This window comes from Zophobas morio, unplaced genomic scaffold, assembly GCF_036711695.1.
Source record: "Zophobas morio isolate AGI-343-1 ecotype UQ-CSIRO unplaced genomic scaffold, CSIRO_AGI_Zmor_V1 ptg000024l, whole genome shotgun sequence".
In the NCBI taxonomy this organism is placed as follows: domain Eukaryota; kingdom Metazoa; phylum Arthropoda; class Insecta; order Coleoptera; family Tenebrionidae; genus Zophobas; species Zophobas morio.
This window is the reverse complement of record NW_026972129.1, coordinates 7,578,445-7,601,925: the sequence shown is the minus strand read 5'-3', so window position 1 is coordinate 7,601,925 and position 23,481 is coordinate 7,578,445. Positions and strand designations below refer to the sequence as shown.

Sequence of the window (23,481 nt, the reverse complement as noted above, 5' to 3'; positions counted from 1 at the left end):
ATGCATATAAAATTTGACAATATGAAAGTAGCCGTTCAGCTGACGAACTCTGCATCCTATACACAATCAAGAACTAAAAACATACTTAGACTATAGAATTTTCAGTTTAGTGCACAAGAAACGAGAGTTCGTGTGATGGTAAGCAGGTGCTTACTTCAATTTTACTGTCTATACTGTCTAATCTACAGACATTTATCACTGTGTCAAAAACAGTCCCTCAATTTTTGGGATAATTGAATGCTTAATAATGAAATGTTGTATACTTATTCATAATGGTGAGGAAGAGGTCAAATAAAAGACTGATGCTTTTATCCCAATATGCTTATTGTAGCAAAATGTATAATTATCTACAGAATTATTAAATACAAATAATTACATTTAGGCAATGCCAACGTTTTGAGTTACATCACAATATAAAATCACATCTTGTAAATGCTTTTCATTATGTACAATAAAATTACACCCGCAATAACAAAGATCAAAAACAATTCAATAAATAAACACAAATTATTAATACAACAATCTAAACAAGTACTTAAAAGAATTACCACATAAATTATTTTGTAAGATTCAGGGTTCACAACTGATCAGGATTCAATACTGAATTCTTTGGAAAACGTAACGTATTCACTCTATCTCGGGATTTTGTCAAGAAAGTCCATTTCAATTACTTTATCAATTTTTTCCAAGATCATGTTTAATTTTTTATCTGACTGTCGATCGTTTAGAGAATGGTCACTGCCGCTTACTTTACTACATTCCGTCCTATGCCGATTAGAACATAAACTTAACGTTTTGAAAAAGCTGTGCAGATCTTTAAGTTGATTAATACTGTTCATTGTTAATAATAATTCATTTCTTTTCATTGGTAGAGTTTCTATTTGGGTGTCCGTGAATTTGGTATCCATAAGGTTGGCAATTCTAACAACGTGCGGAATAAAGGAGACACCTGACGATGAATGTAATCTTTCTAAATCATCTCCAACGAACGCCCAACGATACCTAAAACAAAAAAATTAGATCGCATCCGATTTTCTCTCACCTTACGATTTACTTACATCTGGAACTGAGGCAGAGAAAGAGCTGGTAACAACAACGCTAAATCTAGCAACTTAGCTGTAGCCAACTGCAATCTCAACCAATGCGGATGACCTAATGCATGCAAACCATTGTTGCTATTCGTCGCCCAACTTGCATCAAGTGTTGACAATAACTTTATATGATAACTACAAAAACAAACAAAATTAACTTAGATACGGAAAAATCCTCAATCGAATATTAAACAAAACAAATTTTTTATTGATGTTAGACGCTATTTATCCAAGCTCGTTAGTAAAAGAATAATAATTAAAGCATGCTTTTATTAATTATATACCAAGACTTTTATTACCTGTTGCCCGTCCTGTGGATCGTACCCCAACGTGTTGCAAACAAATAAAATTTTGTTAGAAAATAAAAACACTTCTAAAAACTACTAAAGCATTCATTAAATACTAACTGTCATCTCCCACCAATCAACAACAACCCAGAGACAATAAGACTTTCTAAATAATTAGTACAATAACCCCTTCTACATATTAACATACACAAGGAACATTAACAAGAGTACAAAAGTGTATTTGACAATATGTAAACATACAAATAGAACCTAGACGAGGAAAACATAGGAAAACAAGGGAAACAATTCTCACCTAAATTCTTCCGTGTCAGTGAGCAATTCTTGTTCGATTTGTAAAAAAACTTGCAACATTTCGCTAATTATAATAGGCCAAAGTGACGTAATGTGTATAGGACTCATTCTTATTAAAATTACACGAAAACAAAGGAAAACTTGTGCTTGTACACCAGGCACGTTCAGTCTTAAACTACTTGTCAATTGTTCTGAAACAAAAAGTCTTGATTATATAAACTACAAAACATTTTTCAAACAGTGCTACTGAATGACCAAAACGCCATTGTATTAAGAAATTGAACTTGAAAGATCTAGTTATTTTCGTTAAGTATAATTTCAAAACCATTTTTGATAGAAAATGACAAAAATAAATTTGTGGACGATAACCGGTGTCTTACCTTGTATATCTGGCATATACTTGGCATATTGGTCCATTTCACTACAGAATATCACATAAGCAAGTCTCTTTAGTAACTGTGCTCTTTGCTCATATTCCTGCTCTCTTGATGAAAATATACTTAAACTACCACTCTGGGTCAAAGAAACTCGACCTGTAAACACACGTTATAAAAAAGTTAAAATACAAATACACGATCATACTCATCAAATCTCTAAATGTGGTATTGTCGTGGGTCATTAAGTTATCTACAATGATCTTCCAATATTTAATACAAGAGTAATCCATTTGAAACAATGAATTATCCAATAATAATTCAAAAACATCTTTTTTCCACGCTTTCCTAGTGTATTGGTAGCTACTAAGAGCCGCCAATAACTTGGAACACGCATTAAAACTAGGCATATTTTTTGTTGTATGTGTTTTAAGGTATGGAACAATGTTGTACATAAGTGAAGTTAAAATTGTAACAACTTTATCTTTTTCAGACGAACCAAAACATATGTCTAAAATAGGAGCCAAAATTTCTGACAAAACCTACAATATTCAAAGAAATTACACCTGACAGTTCTTGTTTTTCACATACCAATTGTGCTTGTACGCTATGACTGTTTCCAACAACGATATCTGAACTAGTTCCGTTTAAGCTGGGATCAGGTGTTAATTCTTCTTCCTGTTCTTTTACAGCTAGATTTCTTCTTAACCATGTCGTTTGTTCCAAACAGGAACCACAAACTTGAGATACACATTCAATTAACTAAAATTACTAAGTATAATCCCGATCTATACAAAACATTGTAAATTTACTTTGGCGGTGACATCTTGGAGATCTTTTTGGTCTTTTCTTTCTTCCAGTGGACAACATTTAATCATTAATTCGTGCAGTAGTGCAGCTAAAAGGAACTGAGCGGGAGGACTTAATGAACAACCTTCTCTTATTAAGGCGAGTAGTGAAGACCACGCTTCTGTTAACTGAGTTGGTGAAGCATTACGCATATAACTGTAAGAATGCACTCGTTGTGTGTAAAAATAAATTAGAGCAGACATATTTTGTTACCAATAGAATAATTCTAAGACGGAGACATCCAAACAAATGTCGGCACTGAGACCTTCAGTGGGAGGAGGGTTTTTTATCACAGCAGTTACGGTTTGTACTAAATTATCAAGTGGAATGACTCTTATAGCTGATATAAGGTAAACTAAATTGTTTTGGCCAGCATTTGGTTCAGGCAAAACCTAAAATCAAATTCAAAAATAAAGTATTGCACATTGCAACGTAATTATTTTGGGTTTACTAATTTGAAAGTCGACTCAAAGCACAAGGAAAAAAATCGTACACAAAGTTTGTCAAGTATGAATTAAAACAAGTTATTTTTCTACTATATGTTACTAAAATAATTCAAAATCTATTATTTCACAATATTAGGTAGCACAAATGTTGATTTTCTGAGTGTTCTTAAATTACTCGAATTTGATAATTTTTGGGCACATTCCATATCGTTCTTTTTCTACGATTTCAGAATCATTATATAATAATTACTGGTCAACGAAAATTCACTTTAAATCAGGAACGCCTTACTCCGTTTTCCTAAAAATTTGGAAATATAATACTGTTATCATTAGTATTACACTGCACCTATCCAAAGAGTTATAAATCTATTTACAAAAATGTCTACGTCATCACAAAATTTTGTTAAGAGAAAACTCATTTGGAACGTACGCCCGGCACGCTTCTTCACATTTACTTTAACGTTACATACATATCTTTATTTTAACTTATAAGCGTTCTCATAAAAAAAAAGTTAAATTCGCATATCAAATTTTATAATTTTTCGAAAAAGCTGGATTCGTTTTATTGTATTTCAGGGGCGAAGGAGTGCTGTCGAAATAACCTTCGACCATTTTTTTTTTGTTATGTGAATCTGTTTAAGTTACAATAAAAATATGTACGTAATGTTAAAGGAAACGTAAAAAACGTGGTACACGTATGTTTCAAGCGAGTTTTTTCATTACAAAATTTTGTGATGACGTCGGCATCAACATTTACATAATTTCAGTTTGCATGGGTGCAGTGTAATACCAATAATAACAGTATTATATTCCCAAATTTTCGGGAAAATGGGGTGAGCTGTTCCTGATTTAATCAATAAAGTAAATTCTAATTCATTAGCTTTTTAAGTCACCCTGTATAAGTAATTTGAGAAAATACAAATGTATAATATTCACAAGTACAGACTCATTATACTTTCACATTTTCGATAGGATTTATTCGGCAAAATTTTGAGATTAATTTTTTGGGGGATAAACAGATATATTTTGATTACTACCATGCTTACGATAACTTTAAAACGTCTCCAAGATTTCAAAGAATTCGGGTTTACAGTTTCTGATTTGATCAATAAAATAAATTGACTCATTCATTAGTTTTCTTGAGTCGCCCTGTATAAGCAGTTCTAAAAAGTATGAATAGAATGATAAATCACAAGTACAGACTCATTACTTTGTAAAATTTTGAGATGACGTTAGCAATTTTTAAGGGGGTCATAAATGGATAAATTTTGATTAACGATTTACCATGTTTCCGATAATCTTAAAACGTTTGCAAGGTTTCAGAACATTCAGTTTTGCAATTTGAAAGTTAAATTGTAAAATGTTGTAATACCTACAATTTTGATTTTTTTTTTTTACAAAAATCTGGATGGCTAGGATAAAAGCTCAACACGGATTCATAAACTTCAAGTGGAGGAGTATGTTATTTTATGAAATTTAAATAACATTTACTATTCTAACTTTCGAAGATGACGTAATCGCATTGGTTGTGGGGATGCTCAGACAAATTTTGGAAGAAAATACAAACGTGCAAAAATAAATGTAACTGAGGGAAAAGTAATCATCTCAACAAAGCCAATTTCAGAACGGCCTTTTCTGATATTATCAACGCTTTACCAATTTTAAAATCTTCATTATAGGGATATGTGAATTTATACTGTTGTTATTTGTCACCTTTAAATAGACTAATATTTATGTAATCAATCCATTAACTTACCGTTTTGATGTTTGTAAAAAGGTTTCTTCTTTCGTACCATGCAACAGCAATTGCTGCCAAAAAACTGGCTCCGTGATTGACAGAAATCGGGCTCAAAAATTCCAACAATTGTTGTTTAACAACTTTTGAATTTCCATACACACCATTATTATCATTCTCTAAATTAACTATCGTTTGCCACAACTTAGCAACACTAGAAATAATCCTCGGCATATGGCTCAAAATGGTTTTTCTAGCATTTTGATAATGATCGGAATTTTGTTTCGAGTTTGAATGTATATAATCTAAACCAACAGGTGAAAAAAATGCACTAACAAGATTGTTGAAAATTTCTCCTGGATTAGAAACCGGAGTGCTTGAGTTTACAGGTGCATTTAAATGATTAACAGTCTGTGAAGAGTCTAATAAGCAGTAATGGCATAATATTGTAAGAGACTCCAGCTGCGTCACAGCATAATCAGAACAGAGTTCTCCTTCAATTTCTGACTGAGTATACTTGCTTGCTATTTCTTCAATGTTATTACAAATTTGATGAATCACGCTGATCGATATTTGTTTGATATTCTCGCCAAAATAAGGAAGGCATGATGTTATCATATTCAACCACTTCTCTTGTAAGTTCTTCATGTTGTTATGCCGCAATGCACTCATGACAGCGGACAAGAAGATGTTTTGTTGTGGTATTAAAATAGTTGGAGTGTAGTTCAAGTGTTCGCCGGTTGAGGGAGTCGTTGATTCTTGAGAAGATGCACTAACAGGCTTCACTGTTGTAAATACGTGGTATTCCAAAATTATCAGTGAATGGATCAACCTGCAAATAAATTGACACAATTTTCGAGATTCCAAAATAAAACTGAAAATTTATTACCTTAATAGTTGAATTTGATAGGCTTCAACGTGTTCTCCAACTCGGTGATTCGAGTCGTACAACTGGAAGTTGTTAAACAACAAAACTTCTTCAGCAAATGTCATCTCTTCGTCAAAATTTCTTACGGAAGTCAATAAACAGTGAAGCATAATTTTTTGAAGTTTGCACTTAATCAACATATCCCCAATATAATTTGCAAACCCTTTTGTATTCTCAGTAACCATCGTTATGAGGTTTTTAACAATCACATCTAAAATTTTTAAACTTTCTAATTGAATTTTCAAATTGTTACTCAGTTCTTGGTCTGTAACATGAAGATCTTCAACAAAAGGATAAAATGTTCTAGCATAATTCAAACAGATCGAGATAATAATGTCCAAAAACATATATCCTCTGTAAAAATTTTGATATTCGATATTTAGCTCGCCAGAAAAACTGTAGCCTAATAGCGATTTTCTATGACGACCCAAAAGATACAATATATCGTTATTTTTTAAATCTTTAATACCACTTGTGGCAAGACACTTGATGAATAATTGGGGATTGCATAAGATGCAATTTTTTAAAGTTTGTAAAGCGTATAGTATCTGATTGGAATCAAAAATTTCGTAGTATAAACATATATGTGAATGTATAGGATACAAAACGCAGTTCTTGGACGAGTGTACTGTTATTTTAGATCTTAAATCTAAATCTGTGGGTCTAGTAGGAGTGTGATTGTTATCGACTAAGCTACAAACTTTATCTATGATGTCATTAATGATGTCTGTTACTATTACATTATCGTTTCTATTGAAGAATTCTTCTGCGCTTGTGCTTATCTCCAGTTCTGCATGGAGATTGTCTGAATCAGAGATGCAGTACGACCAACTATGGACTAAAGAATTTTCCATTTCGTCGTTCCTACCACTATAGCATTTATCATCGAAACTTTGTGATTTTGGTATTCTTACAATATTTCCATTTATTAAACTATCGTCCTTAATACCGTCGGATATAGGTTCGATACTTTCTAATAATTTATTAGACGAATTAGAAATGAGATCCAACTGTGTTTTGCTCTTTATAAACGAGTCATAACCAGAATCTCTATCCGTGCTACCATCAGGAGGAAGTGACTTATATAACGACTCGTTACTAACTGGTGTGCAATCGTTACTGGATGTTAAGCTTTCACTGGAAGATCTATGCGAATCAAGTTTTGAATATGACCCATTTAATCCATCAGGGTATATCTCTTTAGAACTCAAAGGATTGATTATGACTTTCATATTTCCTTTAGCGCTTTTGTCCATTTTAGGCGTCACCCTCACATTTTTATAATCCTTATTTTTCCTTGTAACAATGTTTAAATCGTCCATAACACTCGTTGTCATATTGACTACAGTTGGGGAATATTTCTTTCCACCTTTTGAAAACGTAAACCATTTTCTCTTTGTGGGTTTTTGATCTTCTAAGTGGTACATAATGTTGCCGTTTTGGCTACTAACAGCGTAAATTTTCTTGGTTTGGTATTCTTCGATTTTTTGATTGTCTTGAACCGTTATTTCACTCTGGACATCGGAATCGTTAATATTAACATGTCTTATTGAGACCCTGGCAGTGTTTGGAGCAAGCAGTTTTACCAATATGGGGTTTACTATTCTGGGAATATCCCCGTGGAGAAGACTGTGCGTCAAAAAAGACTCTGCTAGTAATTGTATGTTTGGTTTCTCTACATTTTGTAAGTTATCAAGAATCTTCAAGAGGGACCTTAAATATAAAGTCTACATTAGTAACACATTCAACGTCAGATTGAACATAATTGAATTCGTCTGACGATGTGTAAACAATTAATTTCTGTTTGTAGTTCGTGTTTTAAAAGTATTAAATTGTAAGTTTCTTTAAAAGTTTTTAATTTTAACGAAATTAAAATAATAAATTTCATATTTATATATAACTATCACTCACCTGTCAAAATTTCTTATGTTTGTCATATTTGGTGGGAGTTTAATATTTAAGTCTCTTCCCAAATGCCACAAGAGTGAAAATTGTTTCACATAATCTGATGTTATATTTTCGTTAGCTAAATATTTGCTGATCACTTGTTCCACGAAACATTTATTATCAAATGTGTTATGAATTTGATACAAGAGGGTCACACATAGTAATAATTGTTTTTGATTACTTAAAATTCCTAGTAAATTCCATAAAATTTGAGACATTTCCTAAAAAATACAAGACATTCTATTTAAGTTACACTACTAGCATATGGAACATAAATGTCATAACATTTTTATGTGTGCATATGAGGAAAACAAGTATTCCACAAGAAAACAAAACAGAAAATTTGTTTTATACTCATAATATTTACGATTGCTTAAGAAATACCTGTACATATATCACCTTCTTTATTATTTATTACCATTTGTCTTGATACAAGGAAAATTACTTAAGCTTCTGATTTTCATATTGTACATTTTTTTATTTTTGCAGTCCAGTTGTGTTAACTTTTTGAGTGAGTTTACAAATTTACAAACAATTACAAAACAAAAGCGTACTCGACCGATATTTTTATTATTGATCGTAAATTTGGCAACGTTCATATTTAGACAATTTTCTAATTAAAAACCATTGTCAGTCAAAGAAAATCTTTGGCCAATTGCTAAATTTTCAGCAAAATCAATATTTTGTTTTTGTTAAGTGAATGTCAAATTGACCTAAGGAATTTTTTAATGATTTTTCTCGAACTTTGAGTTGTAAATTTAACCATGAATCGTTAAATTGGTGCGCCATTTTTTGAACAGCATGTATTTTAAAACTCAACCGTAATGATATATGTACGTATTTTAGAAATTTATTTGTGGAAAATAAATCCTGCATTATATTTGTGGGGGGATTCTGCCAAATTTTTTCATTATCGCTATACGTAAAATTTATGAACTTTACATTAATGACGTGCAATCAACAAAAATCTTCCTCTAGTAGGCTCTGGATTTTTAGCCGTTTTTCATTGCTCATTATAAGTAATTAGTAGACGATGAAAAACACAAACCTTCTCGTTCAGTGCCAACTTGAGGACGCTTTTTGTTTTACGTAATCTCCAATGATAACAGTTTTAGTTTTCACTATTATTTTCTCTTACCTCAATAATAACAGTGTTATCCTCAATGAAACGGACATGTTCGCTTTCAAGGATACCCGTTATCACAATGTTGGTGTTGCAATCATCTTTTTTCATATAGTTTTGATTCTTCGACAGACTGAAAATCTCCAGTAAAGTGTTCATAGAAATTATTTGAATTTCTCTGGAGGAATCTTTACAACACGCTGCAACAACTAAAGCTTGCAACCACGACGGTAATGACGGTTCTACATCGCTGTTAATTAAATTTGGGAACGCCGAAAATTCTAAGAGAACGTTTGATGCAACGTTCATTGCAGATTCAAACTCGCTCACGGCGTTTTCAGGTGCTATATTCATCGCTGTTAAAATTTCGGGTTTCGTTATTATAGTATTAAAATCAACTGGCGTAAACTCACATTTCCTTTGCAAACATTCTTCTAATAATTTTATTAAGCGATTGGTTCTTTCATCTTTGTCACAAACCAACTTTTCTAAAAAGCTGTTCAAGTTGATTCCAGGCAATATTTTTGAAGTAATAAATGTTACATAAAACTGTTTATATTCTTCTAAACAAGTGATGAAATATTTGTTTTCGATTTTGGCCGTCTTCACTGTTACTGTTTCGATTTCAACTTTTGGCGGTTCGGGTTGTTCGTTTAAAATCAAATCTGGTACTTCATTTTTATTAAGTTCGTACAGCTTCGAACTTGACTTTGATTTCTTGTTTTTTGATTTCTTTTCTATCTTGGGGCTTGTTTTGTCTTTTTTCTTTAACATTTGATTACTGTATGACCTCTCTCTGCTGCTTTCATCTATAGTCAATTCGTTTTTGTTAAAGTTTTCGTTTATTTTCGAATCCGATTTGCTCTTTTCTAGAGCTGTTCTCGGTTCTTCAATACTCATCTCACTCTCGAGTACAACCGATGTTTCTAGTGATTTCTCAACCTCAGAATTAACATTTAAACTATCGGTCTCTGCTTCCGCCTCTTTGATTTGTGTTAAAGTGACCGGCTGTATTTTCGTTAAAATTTTTGTACATAACAATAAACTTTGTTCTACTTCGTGATGATTAATTACATCAATATTTATCCTTAAAGTTGTAATTATTTTGTTAAATAAATTGGGCAGAATATTTGACGTTGTTTCGGCATACGATTCAATAGGTATGACGTCCAACAAGAAATCAGTAAGTATACAAATTTCCAAAATATGTGGAGATCCTGCACCAATTTCGTTAACTTGACATCTGTCTCTAGTTTTATAGTTCTTTATGTTGGCCACAGAGGTTGCATATAATTTTTCAATATATGACCAAATATAATAGTTCTGAAGTGTATTAAACAAAAGATTGGCATTTTTTACTAATTCTTGGCATTTTTTTGTAACGAATTGTTTGTTTAACGTGGTTTCGCTTGCGTTCTTTAAGCTAGTTAAATCACCATTAAAAGATACGCACCTAACGGAACTATTTTTCTGTTTTTGCTGTTGCAAGCAGGACAGGTATAGCGTTCGAAAAACGTCATATAAAATACTATCCAAAATAACAGGTCCTATTTGTGGTTTGTCAAATAACGATGTCAATAATCTGTATGGTTTTATATCGATGGGTATCTCTGTACTACTTTTTCGCAAAATTATCCTTATAGCATCAATAAGTAAATCGTATGCGATGGTACTATGTGATTCAGAAACATTTTTACTGTCGTTTTCCACCATCACATGAGACGCATTTCCATCACTTTCAACAAGCCATGAATAAAGTCGTCTGAAAATATACAAAATAGTTAATAATGAAAAAAATTAATACGCGTACATTTGCTACATTTTTGCTGAAAAATTTCTGCTGACAAGTAATTTTTAAAGATATGAAATTAAAAATACCGAGACTTTTTTTATTATATAAAGCTGGCTACTCATAAAAACTTTTATTGCTTAAAAACAATATTCTATAACAGGAATAAAGCGCTTTTGAACGAAAAACTAGTCTATAAATAGCGGTGATGCGTGAAATGAAACCTCATATAATTTTAAAGAAAGATTAACAATTCCGAAATTAATGTATATCTCGGTAACCCATACAATAATTTGATTTTTATTGCACTGCTTACGTATCAATTCAATATTTCTTAGGCAACCATATGTATTCACATACGGGTTCTAAAATTCGGTGCCAATTAGATATTTCCATGTCATAACTAAGTAATTTGAGCCAAAAAGGGACACAATATTTCTATCTTTCTTGACGTATCAGAAATGACCACCGGGATTTTAAGGCCGCCTCTCCACCTAATAATTTTGAATTGTTTTAAATTTTCAAGTGCAATATAAAATATAAATACATATATTTGTATTGCAATTTTTTTAGGTACTGTTTTTGTGACTTATTATGTTCAAGATATTTTAGATGAAAATTTTTAACATTGTGTTGTTTTATTTATTATTTTTAAAATTAAGAGTTTTATTACTTTTTTATTCTCTTTTTAGTGTAAATAGGAATAATGTTACAGTAGCTTACGCTCAAGAAGTAAATAGAACTAATTTATAATTTTCTATGGTTTATGAAAGTACAGCTAATAAAAAAATGTTTGGCATTGAAACTTATGCTTTTCGTAACCATATTTTTCAATGTTACGAAATCGTCACATGGTTGGCTGCATTATTTATTTAACGCTGTATGTCGTTAATTTAACGCCGCAGTAAATTCGACAACGAAGGTAACACCACCTTAGTTGGACAAAAACAACTACTATATTGCAAATCATTAATTTACCTATTGAGCGACATGTCCCGCCTTAGAATTGTCGATAAAGCGGCAGTCACTAAACGCACCATATCAGCATACAATAGTTGTTTATTATGCATTGGAAAACAAACCATTAAGAGATCTAAAGCTGATCTTTGCACTAAAACACTGGAATCTTGTACAGCTGCACATAAACCACAAACCTTAAAATAAAATTTATAAGACTAGTCGTTAATAATGCTACATGACAAAATACCATGAGATCAATATCATGTCCCATTAAATATAGCTGATCTTCCATTGGTAATTTTCTACTGTAATGTGCCAGCACATAACTAATTGCAGGTAATCGTACTGGACTATTGTTTGTTACACATTGCCAAATGCAAGTATAAAAATACTTAGAACCAACCCCATCGCATATATTTTCCAACAAAGTATTGGTTCTAGAATACAAGAAATAATCATAATGCAATATTTTAGTCACCCAATTGCTACCTTTCAAAGTGATCTGAACCTGTTTCCAGTCCTGGTAAAACACCACTAAGAAATCCGCTAAGAGCAGGTCGGAGTCTTTCTCGCAAAGGTACAAAATGAGACTCGTAGATTGTTAACAATGTTGGCCTAATGTTCATCGCCGCATGGCCCAGTAGCGGAAATAAACCTAAAACAATGGAAGTACGTGGTAAATGATTAACAGAAGAAATTTATAACAATAATCGAAAAAAATCACAGCCGGTTCTTTGAGGTAACACAAAAGTTAGTTTTTTTAAATAACTCTATAACACCACAAATTGCCTTTTCTTAGGCTTATTATAATTTATTTATGAAATTCTGACGCGCCGTTGCCACGTTGTTCCAATTTTCTTGATTTTTTTTGCAATGTAAAGACAAAAATTGGTCGAGAACATAGATATCGATGGAACTTCCCACGCGTCTGAAGTAGAAGTCCAACAAATCCTGCTTCTTTGAAAAATTATAAATTTTGACTCTACCATTTTTGTTAAAATTAGGTAGATTTGTAAACCACAAGTACCGAAGTATATTATTTCATTCAATTTGGGTAATGTTAATGATGATAAAGTTTGGTTAGCGTTTTACCATCCACATGGTATTCCTAATATGCATACAAAATTTGACAACAATCAGTCCAGTAATTTCGAAGATTGTCTGTCTAATAAAAATCGGCACAGACAAACAGATAGACAGACAGACGGACGGACAGACAAATAGAAGGTCGGAACCAGGATAATACTTTTTTCGTACTCTAGGGGTCATAAAACATCGACAAAATATGAAACTGACAAGTCGCCCGATGTATTCGATTAATATACTTAGCTTAAGCTCGGCAAGTAAATAACGCAACATGAAGGGGTATTTATAAAAAATAAAAAATATATTTTAAATGTCGATATTGCAGTTTTTTCAAACAGAACACTGTATTTTATTACTGTATCTTATTCTGTTTTTATCGTTTTTTTTTTAAATAATAATTTATATACAGTGGGAAAATAGCAAAGCCTTTCTCTCTGTCGTCATGGTGCATTAGTAAACAACGTTAATGGCAGTTTGGGGTTTTTCCAATTTGCGGTATGGTGTGGTTTTTCTCGCAGAAATGAATTTAGAATGGAAAATCCTGTGGAAATGGGTGAAGATTCAAACATAAAGTCGCGATCTTTTCTATAGAACCACTCCCTAGTGTAAATTTTCAAAATTTGTTTGGTGTAAGTGACCTTGACGGGTTTCTGGGGGATAACATATGTGTCAAAAATTTGACAGGATAGATGGCCCCATTGTCAATGTAGATATTTTATTTTAATAAATAGATAAACAGAACATACAGTCTGCACGGGATACAGTGCGGCATAGCTGAGGGCAACCGAAACATTCGTGTTGTGCTAGTTTCGATTGCCATGTCAACTACCGCTACCAACCGCGTTCGGCGTAAAGTACTAGGTGACAGGGCTACCAACTTGACTTTTTATCGAGTGGTTCCGTAGAAATGACCGCTACTGTAGAGAAAACTGCTAACACAATCTGTGCAGGACTTTTGCCAAAAAAGTCCAAAGAACGCTATACTGCATGCTGTGAAACTTTCAAAAAATAATGCAAGTCGAAAAACATAAATACTTCGGAAAAAATGTTAGTGACGTGCTTTGGAAACCGAAGTAATTCATTACAATCGCCCGGAAGTGTATGGTCTAAAATTCTGAATATTCGATGCTAAAATAAAATTATTTTCTTATTATGTAATATCGATTTTACTTAGTAAGAGCGGGATAATTCACTTCCCGCCTACTCCAATAAAGCGCATCTCTTTGTTCATGTCTCTATAAAATATTGTAACACAGATATTAAAAATAACTCTATTAGCCAAATACACTGACGTCATCCGAGGTCATCAAGATGGCAGCGTTTGACAACTAGCCGGTTTTCTCATAAGAGTCAATGCTAATATTTTCGGAATTCATTTAAATTTGAGAGTGTGTCAACTGTGTTTTTATAGTTTGGTAATTTTGTTACAGTTTCTAGATTGTGTAGATATCTGTAAAACGCACCATAACGTTTGAATATGCTTAAAAAATAATGTTTTCCAATGTGATGTACAGGTTAACTTCGCTGCATCTTATATTATTTGTTTTGCAAATTAATAAATCTTTGTTAATGTACATCAATGTTTTTTAAATACACTAGCATCTTAATATTATAATATTTTGTATTTTAGGAGAAAATGCCTAAATTTTATGCTGTTATGGGTTGCGCGAATCAAAGCACCAGAAATGCGGACAAATTTTATTTTCCTTTCCCAGCAATTAGCAACAATAAAGGTAAATATATACAGGATGGGGAAAAAAGGCGGAAGCTTTGGTTAAAAGCCTTGAAACGGGTGGATTTAACGAAGCCAAAGTAAAGTATTCCTATGTTTGTTCGGATCATTTTATTTTAGGTACAGTAACTACCTATTAGATTTACAGTTTCTAATAAATTACTACATTGGTGCTCTTTTAGGCAAACCCGCAGATTTGTCGGATGTGGACCATCCTGATTATGTTCCATAACAAAATTTAGGATATTAAAATAAATCCACTCATAATACTTGTAATGTTGAAAGACACAGTCGTTTAAAAAAGAGAAAACTGAATAAATGCCTGTAGAGTTTTGAATGCACGAATTTCATTGTGGGTTATTTTATTTATTCCAAAAATAAAAAAGTTTAGAATGGTATTCATTGTTATGGTAGAGAAATCGTCTAAATACAAATTAAAATCACTTGCACTCATTGTATAAGGATCTACGCCGTTTAAATTGTTTAACTTTTGTACATATCTGTTTTTCTCTTTGACAGAAAGACATCGTGCATAATCACTTAAATTCTCCATACTTTAAAAACAAATCACACACCTTCACTTAAACCCGTCACATTAACCTCAAACGAAAATATTAATTTCCGATTTACCGCTTAAAACACACGGATGTATGTATTTTGGGTGACGAGGAATTCAGACCAAGACAGCGTTCTGTATTTTTATTTTTATTATGGTTTTTTTAACTCAAATCGCCAAAAAAAGCACCCAGATACACAGAAAAGATATGAAAGAAGCTATTCACGTGTTTATTTTCTAGATAAATACCCACACTTTTAAATAAAATGCGAAAATGTTAACATTATCACTTATGGAGTTTCACGGCGCTTGTCAAACGCTGAGTTCCCGCCACAGCGTGACGTCACGTGTTATTGCCTAATTGCGATTTTTTCGTGAAACCTTGTATTGCTAAAAAAACAAGAAATTGGAATAACGTGGCAACATCGCATTGGAATTTCAAAAATAAATTATGATAATAAAGTCTAAGAATAACATAATCAGAAAACGTAAACTGCATATATAGGATGTCCCTTTGGGGAAAAAAAATAAAGTACAGTTACTTTTTTGGCACTCTATTTTTGTATACTAACAAAATTTTATAGTCCAATACTTTCTGCGCCAACAATGTTCGAACAACCCTTCAGTGGTAAAATTTTATTAGACTACAAATTAGTGTGTTAAATAATAACTACCAAATGGACAACGCCAAAACCGTTCAGTGTAAGTATACGCAAATAAATACATCGTATCCCAGCGTGTATTCTCTGTTAAGTCGCTCACTCTATTTCTGTCACTAAACAACAGTGCGCAACTTAGCATTGTGAAACGCTATTACAGTATTGGGAAGTTAATACATGTTAACTTTTTCGTTATACACGTCAAAATCAATACATAATTATATATATAAATCCATCAAAAATGGTTTAAATCTTTCGAAAAATTGGTCAAAGAACTAATAACTAGCTAAGAATAGTATAATGAGAACAATATTTTTGTATAACAATAATAGTCGACATTAATTTCTTTGCGTAGTTAGTTTTTTGACCATCGAGAGTGAAATAAAAATAAAAGTAGTTTGTATGATCTTAGTTATCAATTTAATATTCGTTAAAAATATGTTACATCAAATTAATTATAGTATTTGATTTAAAAATATATAATTTTGCATTGTATCGCTAACACCAAAGATGCTTTGTACCAGGGTCCTCTTTAAATATTAAGTTCAATATATTTATACGACACACACAGCGTAACACTAATGACTAGAATACAGTATATTCAGAATTTCGGAAAATTGGGTAAACGTTTTTGATTTTATTAATACAATTTTTTTTTCATTCACTAATTATTTTGTAATATCCTGTATAAACAAATCTAAAAAAACGTGGATACATTATTAAACCACAAATAAAGGAGCATGCAAAGGCAAAATATAACAACTTGCCAGATACTGACCCAGATGCTACCCTTTTATCATCAATTAATGTGTTATTTAAATATTAGACCCGAAATAAGTAACTAGATAAATACGAAAAAACTAATAACCAATAACAACATTTAATTTGTAATTACTTTTAATTTTCAATATTTTTTAGTTCTTCATGCTATTTACATTACATGATCGTTTATACTGTTACAGTACTAAATAACATTGTATACATTTTTAATTATAGCACCGGTAACCGTCAAGATCAAAAATTTATTGCAGTACACAACAAATTTTAAATAATTAAACCATAAATATGTACAAAGATAACAATGGCTATTAATTGTTTGATGTCAAAGTGCTGTTCACTAACTAGAGATTCAATGTTTTTGCAACACACATAGCAACATTAAGTGACTTTATTTGTCGCTTTCCCACCGGAAAAAGTGCATTCATTTGTTTCACTTTGTTTAACATGCGTGGAAAACATATCGAATGTAACTTCAGTTAACAGTTTTTTACAAAGCTTTTTCAACGTTATAAATGGAGAAAATTTAGCGTGATTTTAAGATTTTAAGCAAACTGTCCAATCACTATCAATGTGTATACTCAATTTTTCATTTTCTGTTAAAATATATCCTAGGTAAACATGTAATGTTACCATAGTAAAATACTGGTTTAGAGTTTAAACAGCATTTCCGTCGGCCTTTGTTTAATAGCACTTTTTTCAACAACTTTTTACAGACAATTTAATTTTGGTATCAGTACAACAAACCAAAACGTTACTGCGTCCTGGAATTTGGGGTCGCAAGAAAACTGATTTATTGAACGCCTGCATTATTTTATTATCAAAAAGTAACTGATACGCCGTTTGAGTACCCATTATGAATGGAACATTAATTATTGTTTGCTTTTATAATTACTTATTTTAATTGATTAAAAGCAAAATTAACCGGATTTTGTACTCATCGACTAAATTTATTTGCTTTTAGGCCCAATTTCAAGTCGACTTTGCGTCGTCGTAAATTGAATTTACAACACAGTCACGTATCAGATTGTTTATAACTCAATTACAGTAGTAGATTTGCGTTAACACAACACGAAATTGGAGCGTTAATTGATAATAAAAACACATTTTTATTCAACGAAAATAACTGCATGAGGATGAGACATTAAACTCGAAAAAAAAAAAACAACAGCTTTTAACCACGTTAAATTGACCCCGTAGTGTACAGAGGAAGAATTGAAAACCGTCGTATCAATCTTAAACTGTCCTAACTATGCGAAATTTATGTACATATGGAATTTTGATTAAGTACATAAATAACATGTCATTTTACATTAACTCTAAATATACTACGTTGTTTCTTAGACAAATCGTCAATTTTGACTCTGTTAACTTTTTGCTAGGATAACCTCGTAATTTAATGATCTATCAAAATCAGTTTAAAAAAATGTTGCAACTTAAAAAAAATATAGGCTTGCTTCGCGACATCATGACATATTTGCGATGTACTAAATTAAGTTTTCTTGTTCAAGATAAAAACCGTGACACATGACGTTTACATAATTTCAATATCTCGTATCTCTATCCGCTTTCAATATAAAGCCGCCGAGTTTTATCTAGAATATCCTGTATATAAATTTTGGAACGTACAGCGCAACTAAAGAACATTGTGTTTTTCAAATGTTAAAAATTAAATAAACCGTTTTTGGGTTAATCAATATAGAAACTATTTCACTGACTCATTTTTTGGGCATTTACGAAAAAATATTTGTGATCAAAATACAAACATTGGACCCAAAGATATATTTTTGAATAAACATTCCTTCAACAGTTTTTTGACGTCCTCACATTTCTACATGAATTTTAGTCGTTGGTAATTTTTTAGTTCTAACGCAAACTGTAATTTCTTTTTAAAAATCTAAATTAAACTGCAGATAAAAAAGCAGGTTACAATATAAATTTCAAGTGACAATTATTTACCAAAATTTTTAGATAATGTTATCAAATGTTTGGCCGAGGTGAACAGCCAAATTTTGATTAGAGTTTTATCATCTACGCTATAATCTTAAGGCTCCTGTATATCAACTGTTTTCCGTTCTTGTGTTGTTCAAATAAACCAAAGGTTAACTTATTGCATATTAAAATACATTCAAGGTTCACATAAAAATGTTTCTGGTTCAAACATTTAGCAAAATATGTTTCGTTTTGTAAAAATTACGAAATATTATAATGATGTATTAAAAAAATGTTGAGGTCAATAACAAAAAAAAAAAACACGAATTTCTAAATAAATTATGATTAATTAATTTGAAAATAACGCTTTTTATATGAGAAACAGCAAAAAATAATGCTTCATGCGAAATCTTAGTTGCCTTTTACCATTAAAAAAAAAAGGATGTCACAGTAATCAGTCTAATACTAGTTTGGGAAGTTATCTATCGAATAAAATCGTCAACAAACAGATGGACAATAGAAGACAAACAGGTGGAACAAACATTTTCATATCTGCAAGCTGTGAACCTTCGAAAAAACATGAAATCGCTCGGCAAGTAAAAATCAATAACGTAATAAAATTTTCGTAGTAAGCAAAAAATTTTCAAGCTTATGTAACCTGTGCAAAAAGCGAGTTTAACTTAACAAAGCATTTTTGTGTAGTTGCATCCGAAACTCAAGTTTTCAGTTATAACCACACCCGATGTGTGTTGTTTATCCAAGATATCCGGTATACATTTGTGTCCCTTTTGTGCGACAAAATGCAATGAATGTCGCTCCCTGTTCGACCCTATTCTACCAGGGAAGAAATTTAGCTTAACATAACGGATCCGTAGTACAATCTTTAACGCACTGTTAAGTTGATCGGTAATTAAAATCGGCGTGGGTAAAACTCAACAATGTATTTCTCTGCAATACCAATTTATACAACTAACTACACAGTGTTATTAATCGATTCAGCTAGATTAGACTAGACCAACGATGGTTTCTATTTAAAGAGCCGTACACTTCTGGAAAGATCGCGAACGCCGCTTTCGAGGTTGTTCTGGAGTCCACCATCGAGATTTCCCGCGACTTCCAGCGGACCGCTTCCAGACTTTTCTTTATTCGAGCGCCGCCGTCACCGAGCCCTACATAGGTACTAGAAAATCCACTGACGTCGTACCGGGACGGCGAAGGGGGTTACTTTGTAACAGTATGTAAATAACCAACTATTACCGGGCTTGCTACCGTAATTGCCTTTGAAACAGCCACTTTGTTTCACTTGTGTAACAAGAATTAAAAGATCTAAACTATCGCTAACACACAAAATGTTTATATTTCTTTCTTCTAAAAATATTTCTAACTCACAGAGTTTATTGTGAATGCACTAGATTAGTTTTTGTTGAAAGAACCGCTTAGCTGGTTACAAGAAAATTTGAACCGTTTCACAACTACACCTTCTGGCCAGTAGTTGGGGTCGTAAATGGTGTTATTTAGGTTTTCACTATGTTCAATTCCAACTTGAAAGGAGGCGATGTTTTGAGTTTTGTTACCTCACACCGAGAATTGGGCCATTTTTCGCTGATATGATATTTGATTTGGCGAGCTGTTTGTTTCTCACACGGTCCAATATGGACCCAAAATTTCTTTGCAGGTGCTCTGAATTTGTTCGAAGATATTTCTCTGTGATAATTTCTTTCTTTATCGTCACTTTTTCGAATTGACGTCTCTCTTTCGGTGTTTATCGTTGGGGATCTCGGTACTCGTACAGTTTTTTTAATTGTATTCCTCATAAGATTATTATTTAGGGCTGTGGGGGATGTTGATGGCGTCGGATTCAAACTATGATTTTAATATCGGCAATTTGTTGCTCTAGTGTTTCAATGTTTTCCATCAATTTTCTGGTTTTATTTTTGATGATGTCACTTATAATACTTGATAGTTCGGGAACACTGATATTTACATACCTTTCATTACTTTTTTCACCATTTTTACTTCCCGAGCGTAAGCGAAAGTACTGGGCCGATTGTTGTCAAATTTTGTATTTATATTACAAATATTATGAAGATGGTAAAACGCTAACCAAAATTTGTGTAATCACTCCCACCAATAATGTGATGACGTCACTTCAAAATTATACATAGTAAATTGGTTTTAAATTGTATAAAATAACAAAGTCTTACACATGTAGTTTATGAATCCGTGTTGAGTTTTTACCCGAAACGTACAGATTTTTGGAAAAAAAATCAAAATTATAAAACATTTTGCAATTTAATTTTGAATCTGCCAAATCGAATGCTTTGAAATCTTGCAGATGTTTCAAAATAGATTTGCTTATCCCTCAAAAAAATTAATGAATCAGCAATTTATTTTATTCAATAAATCAAGAATTACAAAACTGAATACCTTGAAATTTTGCAGACGTTTTAAAGTTATTGTAAGCATGGTAAATTGTTAATCAAAATATTTATTAATTCAGAAACGACTCACTCCATTTTCCCAGAAAATTTTGAGAATACAGTACTGTTATTTTTAGTATTACACTACACCAATCTAAGTTGATATACGCGTCCTTGCAAAAATGTTGATGACGTCATCACAACATTGTGTAAGAGAAAAAACTCAACTCGAAAATGCTGGATATATTTTATTGTACTTCAGGAGCGAGGGAAGTTCTGTCGAAACAATTTTCGACCACTTTTTTTGTGTGTTGTATTCGTATGTATGCATTAATAAACCACAAGTGTAGAGTCATAATATTTTGTATATTTTAGATAGGATTTATTCGGCCAAATTTTGACATGACGTCTCATTTTTTTTGGAGATAAGCGAATAACTTTTGATTAACGAAATTTGGATTTTCCCCCAAAAAACTAGATGAATAGATTAAAAACTCAATACGGATTTATAAATCACAAATACAGGAGGATGTTATTTTACTGAATTTAAAAAACATTTTTGTCAGAAATGAGATGCAATCAAAGGAAGCTTGCGTCGACGAAACTACTTTTACTGTATCTCATGCCCGACGAAAAAATCGACAATGTTTTCCGGGTAACTTATAGGACTTTGTAAAGTGAAAACAGTGGTGAAAACCGTGTTCCGAAATTTGGACAAATAATTGAGTTATTGACGTTTAAAGATGCGTGATTAAAAACTTCAAATGCTAAAAAGATGATAATAAACTAATAAAAAAAACCTGCTCTTACGTTATATATATAAAGTTCTGAACAAGTTATATTGACAATATCGTAAGTCTGTTAATAATGGATATATTGCATTTTGAAAATGTATTGAAAATCCCTTGGGCTAAACGTAAAGACTCGACTTTAAGTCATTTACTAATTATAATAAGTTTGACAATCATCAGTAAAAAAATGACATACTCCACACGTGGCCCGATATTTCCGTATTCTACAAACTGTGAAACATCAAAAACATAAAAAAATTGCCATTCGTCAAAATGATTTTATTGCAATGCTCGTGAAGTAAAAATTTAATGACCAATTAATAATTTTAGTATGTATTTGCTGCATGTATAATACACTTATTAATAGTGTTTGCCTTTTTCTAAAATTTAATGTGCTTATTAATTATATCCATTAACCACATAATTAACGTAAAATTGGGATCATTCACATACTGATTAGATCCAAGTTTAAATCATGTATGTACTCAATTCTTATTAAAACAGTGTAAATATTGAATAAGTGTATGAAATTGTCGAGATAACGATAACATATGATAACACAGCTTTATAGCATAAACTTTTATCAGGAAACGAAAATATTTATAGAAAAATATTTTAATAAGCGAAACACCATACTTTTGCGTTAATACACCCAAGCATATTAATATGATACCCTCTGCTTTATTATGAGGAAAATATTTATAACAATAAATACTTTATTTACACGAGATTTAGGTCAAAACACGTTAAGATGTGTTAAATATAAAAACCACACATAATAAACAATTGGAATTATTGAGATAAACAATAAATACCTGCACTATAAATGAAAAGTTCATGAGATAGTCGATTTGTTCCCATACATCGAAAAATAATGTCATAAGTTTCTAATGCCTTAAGATGTACACCAGACGGCAACGCTGGATGCATACATTGTGCAAGACGTTTACTTATTTTAATTCGTCTGGGAATAATAGGAAATTTTGTGTAGCTCAGTAGAACCTATAATAGTGGAAGATTATAATAATAGCTATATATATGAACCCTATGGTGACCTTACCTTATTTAATTTTCCTAAAGCTGCAATTAAATCGGCCCATTCTGATGTGTATTCGAAGTTCTTTAAAGCTTTATCTATAGCAGCAACATACATCCTGTATTTTGCATCTTTCATTAATTCATACTCTTCCATAGCTGTACTCGTCATTTTGCTTAAAATTATGTAGAATATCTGGTTGAAGTGAAAATTGTCTGGTTCACAAAGATCAATTTGTTATTCACACTTAAAATTATTGATAATTGACATTTGACATTTATAAATCTACTGTTGTGTTATTATTACTATTTATAGAAAAGACAATCTTTTTAAGGTGGAAAATTTACATTTCTTCGAAGCAAACGTTACTATTTCGTACGCAACAACAATAAAATAAACAGTTGTTATTAACGAAACAAGAGGTTAGGTTCTTGTCTACCATGAAGTTGATTTAACACATTTGCACAAAATTCACCAAAGTAAATTTGATTTAACATCAATGTACTGAGTCAGTTACATAAATGGCAAAGCACTGAACACCAACAATATCCCATTTTGTGTTTCTTCACCTACACGTAGGATTTTTGTTTTTGAAGATCTGACACTTCTGACATTAGCTTTCAGTCATTCGGTACATTCAAGAATTCGACG

General features: G+C 31.8%; 1 protein-coding gene across 3 annotated transcripts; it reads right to left on the bottom strand.

Moving 5' to 3' along the window:
- Positions 1-306: 306 nt before the first annotated feature.
- Positions 307-23,474, bottom strand: LOC135135637 (protein dopey-1 homolog). 3 transcript variants are annotated; one of them, XM_064064739.1, is made up of 19 exons: positions 22,855-23,474; positions 22,610-22,796; positions 12,331-12,496; positions 12,089-12,278; positions 11,860-12,035; positions 9,506-10,854; positions 9,108-9,448; positions 7,934-8,190; positions 5,984-7,735; positions 5,116-5,926; positions 3,127-3,305; positions 2,877-3,069; positions 2,656-2,826; positions 2,273-2,606; positions 2,071-2,223; positions 1,692-1,881; positions 1,391-1,402; positions 1,059-1,226; positions 307-1,002 (listed from the first exon to the last, which is right to left on the bottom strand). In XM_064064739.1, the coding sequence occupies exons 1-19, from the start codon at positions 22,999-23,001 to the stop codon at positions 633-635; spliced, it is 7,146 nt and encodes a 2,381-aa protein (XP_063920809.1). In that variant the 5' UTR covers positions 23,002-23,474; the 3' UTR covers positions 307-632. The 3 variants fall into 3 exon arrangements, with proteins under 3 accessions (XP_063920809.1, XP_063920807.1, XP_063920808.1); XM_064064737.1 differs by having other exon boundaries at positions 9,108-10,854; XM_064064738.1 differs by lacking the exon at positions 1,391-1,402 and having other exon boundaries at positions 9,108-10,854.
- Positions 23,475-23,481: the final 7 nt, after the last annotated feature.